At 45.4% G+C, this 1,713-nt stretch overlaps 1 protein-coding gene across 1 annotated transcript; it reads right to left on the minus strand.

Moving 5' to 3' along the window:
* LOC128247877 (uncharacterized) lies at positions 1 to 1,707 on the minus strand (the record flags this gene model as incomplete). The annotated part of the gene is made up of 1 exon (XM_052968096.1): positions 1 to 1,707. A coding segment is annotated over exon 1 (1,473 nt), but the record flags the coding sequence as incomplete, so codon positions are not given.
* Positions 1,708 to 1,713: the final 6 nt, after the last annotated feature.

The raw sequence follows: 1,713 nt of genomic DNA on the forward strand, positions 1-1,713 counted from the left end.
TGATGACGATGTTCTTCGCCCATTGCTCGAAATGCGACTAAGATCAAACGATGATGCTGGCTCCACACTGCTGCTATCTAAAGTTCGTGACCTGGATGATGACGATGTTCTTCGCCCAGGGCTCGAAATGCGTCTACGATCAAACGATGATGCTGGCTCCAATAAACTGCTGCTATCTAAAGTTCGTGACCTGGATGATGATGATGTTCTTCGCCCAATGCTCGAAATGCGTCTACGATCAAACGATGATGCTGGCTCCAATAAACTGCTACTATCTAAAGTTCGTGACCTGGATGATGACGATGTTCTTCGCCCAGGGCTCGAAATGAGACTAAGATCAAGCGATGATGCTGGCTCCAAACTGCTGCTATCTAATGTTCGTGACCTGGATGATGACGATGTTCTTCGCCCAGGGCTCGAAATGCGACTAAGATCAAACGATGATGCTGGCTCCACACTGCTGCTATCTAAAGTTCGTGACCTGGATGATGACGATATTGTTCGCCCATGGCTCGAAATGCGACTATCGAACGATGTCTCTGGCGCCAATGAACTGGAGCTGGAATATTTCATTGATGGGGATTTATGCCTAGAATCCTCTCTGTAAGGATTTGCCCAAAATTCTTCTAAACTATCTTCAAAATCACGACTCCATCTCGAAGTGTCAGGGTCCCATGTTACGAAAGGATTTACTTGTTTTTCAAATTCTTGAGGATCAACTATTATATTTGTTGTTTGAAAGTCACGTAACTTTCGTGCCTTATATTCCGCCGAAGCACTACTGTCATAGCTAGAACTGCTACGGTTTGATTCATCTCTCAATATGGACGCTGGTTTCGTATAGGTAACACGACGTAATTTGGACGTTGGCACCGTATAGGTACCACGGTGTTTTGCATCAGTAACTTTTGATTCTTCACGTAATATGGACGCTGGCCTCGTATAAGTGCTGCGAAGTGGTCTTGGTAACCGATTATGTGATGGTGTCCTTCGTCCGGAGATCGAACTGCCGCGAAGTGAACTTGGTAACTGATATTGTGACGGTGTGCTTCGTCTAGAGCTCGAACTACGACGAAGACGAAATGATGTTTCTGGTCCCAATGAATTACTGCTCTCTAAAGTTCGTGACCTGGATGATGACGATGTGCTTCGCCCAGGGATCGAAATGCGACGAAGACGAAATAATGGTTCGGGCGTTAATGGACTGCTACTAGGTAATCTTGGATCCCTATATGGAGACATTGTGCTTCGTCTAGGTCTCGTAGTGCGACGATGACGAAATGATGTTTTTGGCGCCAATTGACTACTGCTACGTAATCTTGGAGACCGACGTAATCTTGATGAACGACGTGGCCTTGGTAACCGATATTGTAACGGTATGCTTTGTTGAGAGATCGAGCTACGACGAGAATGAAATGATGGCATTGATATGTTCGAGCGTGGCAGTGAATGTTGTGACCTATACGGAGACATGGAAAAACGTGGTGATGCATATGGTAAGCTATTTGATATATCTCTATTGACAGGTTCCAAGGAATCTCGTAACCGACTATATGGTGTATGTGTAGAAGAGCGAGGTAAAATGGCAATTGGTATCTCACGTGATCTGGCAGCAAGTTCCAGTGAATCTCGTAACCGACTATATGGTGTATGTGTAGAAGAGCGACGTGAATGTGCAATTGGTATCCCACGTGATCTGGCAGCAAGTTCCAG

Source organism: Octopus bimaculoides, chromosome 5, assembly GCF_001194135.2.
Source record: "Octopus bimaculoides isolate UCB-OBI-ISO-001 chromosome 5, ASM119413v2, whole genome shotgun sequence".
Classification (NCBI taxonomy): Eukaryota; Metazoa; Mollusca; class Cephalopoda; order Octopoda; family Octopodidae; genus Octopus; species Octopus bimaculoides.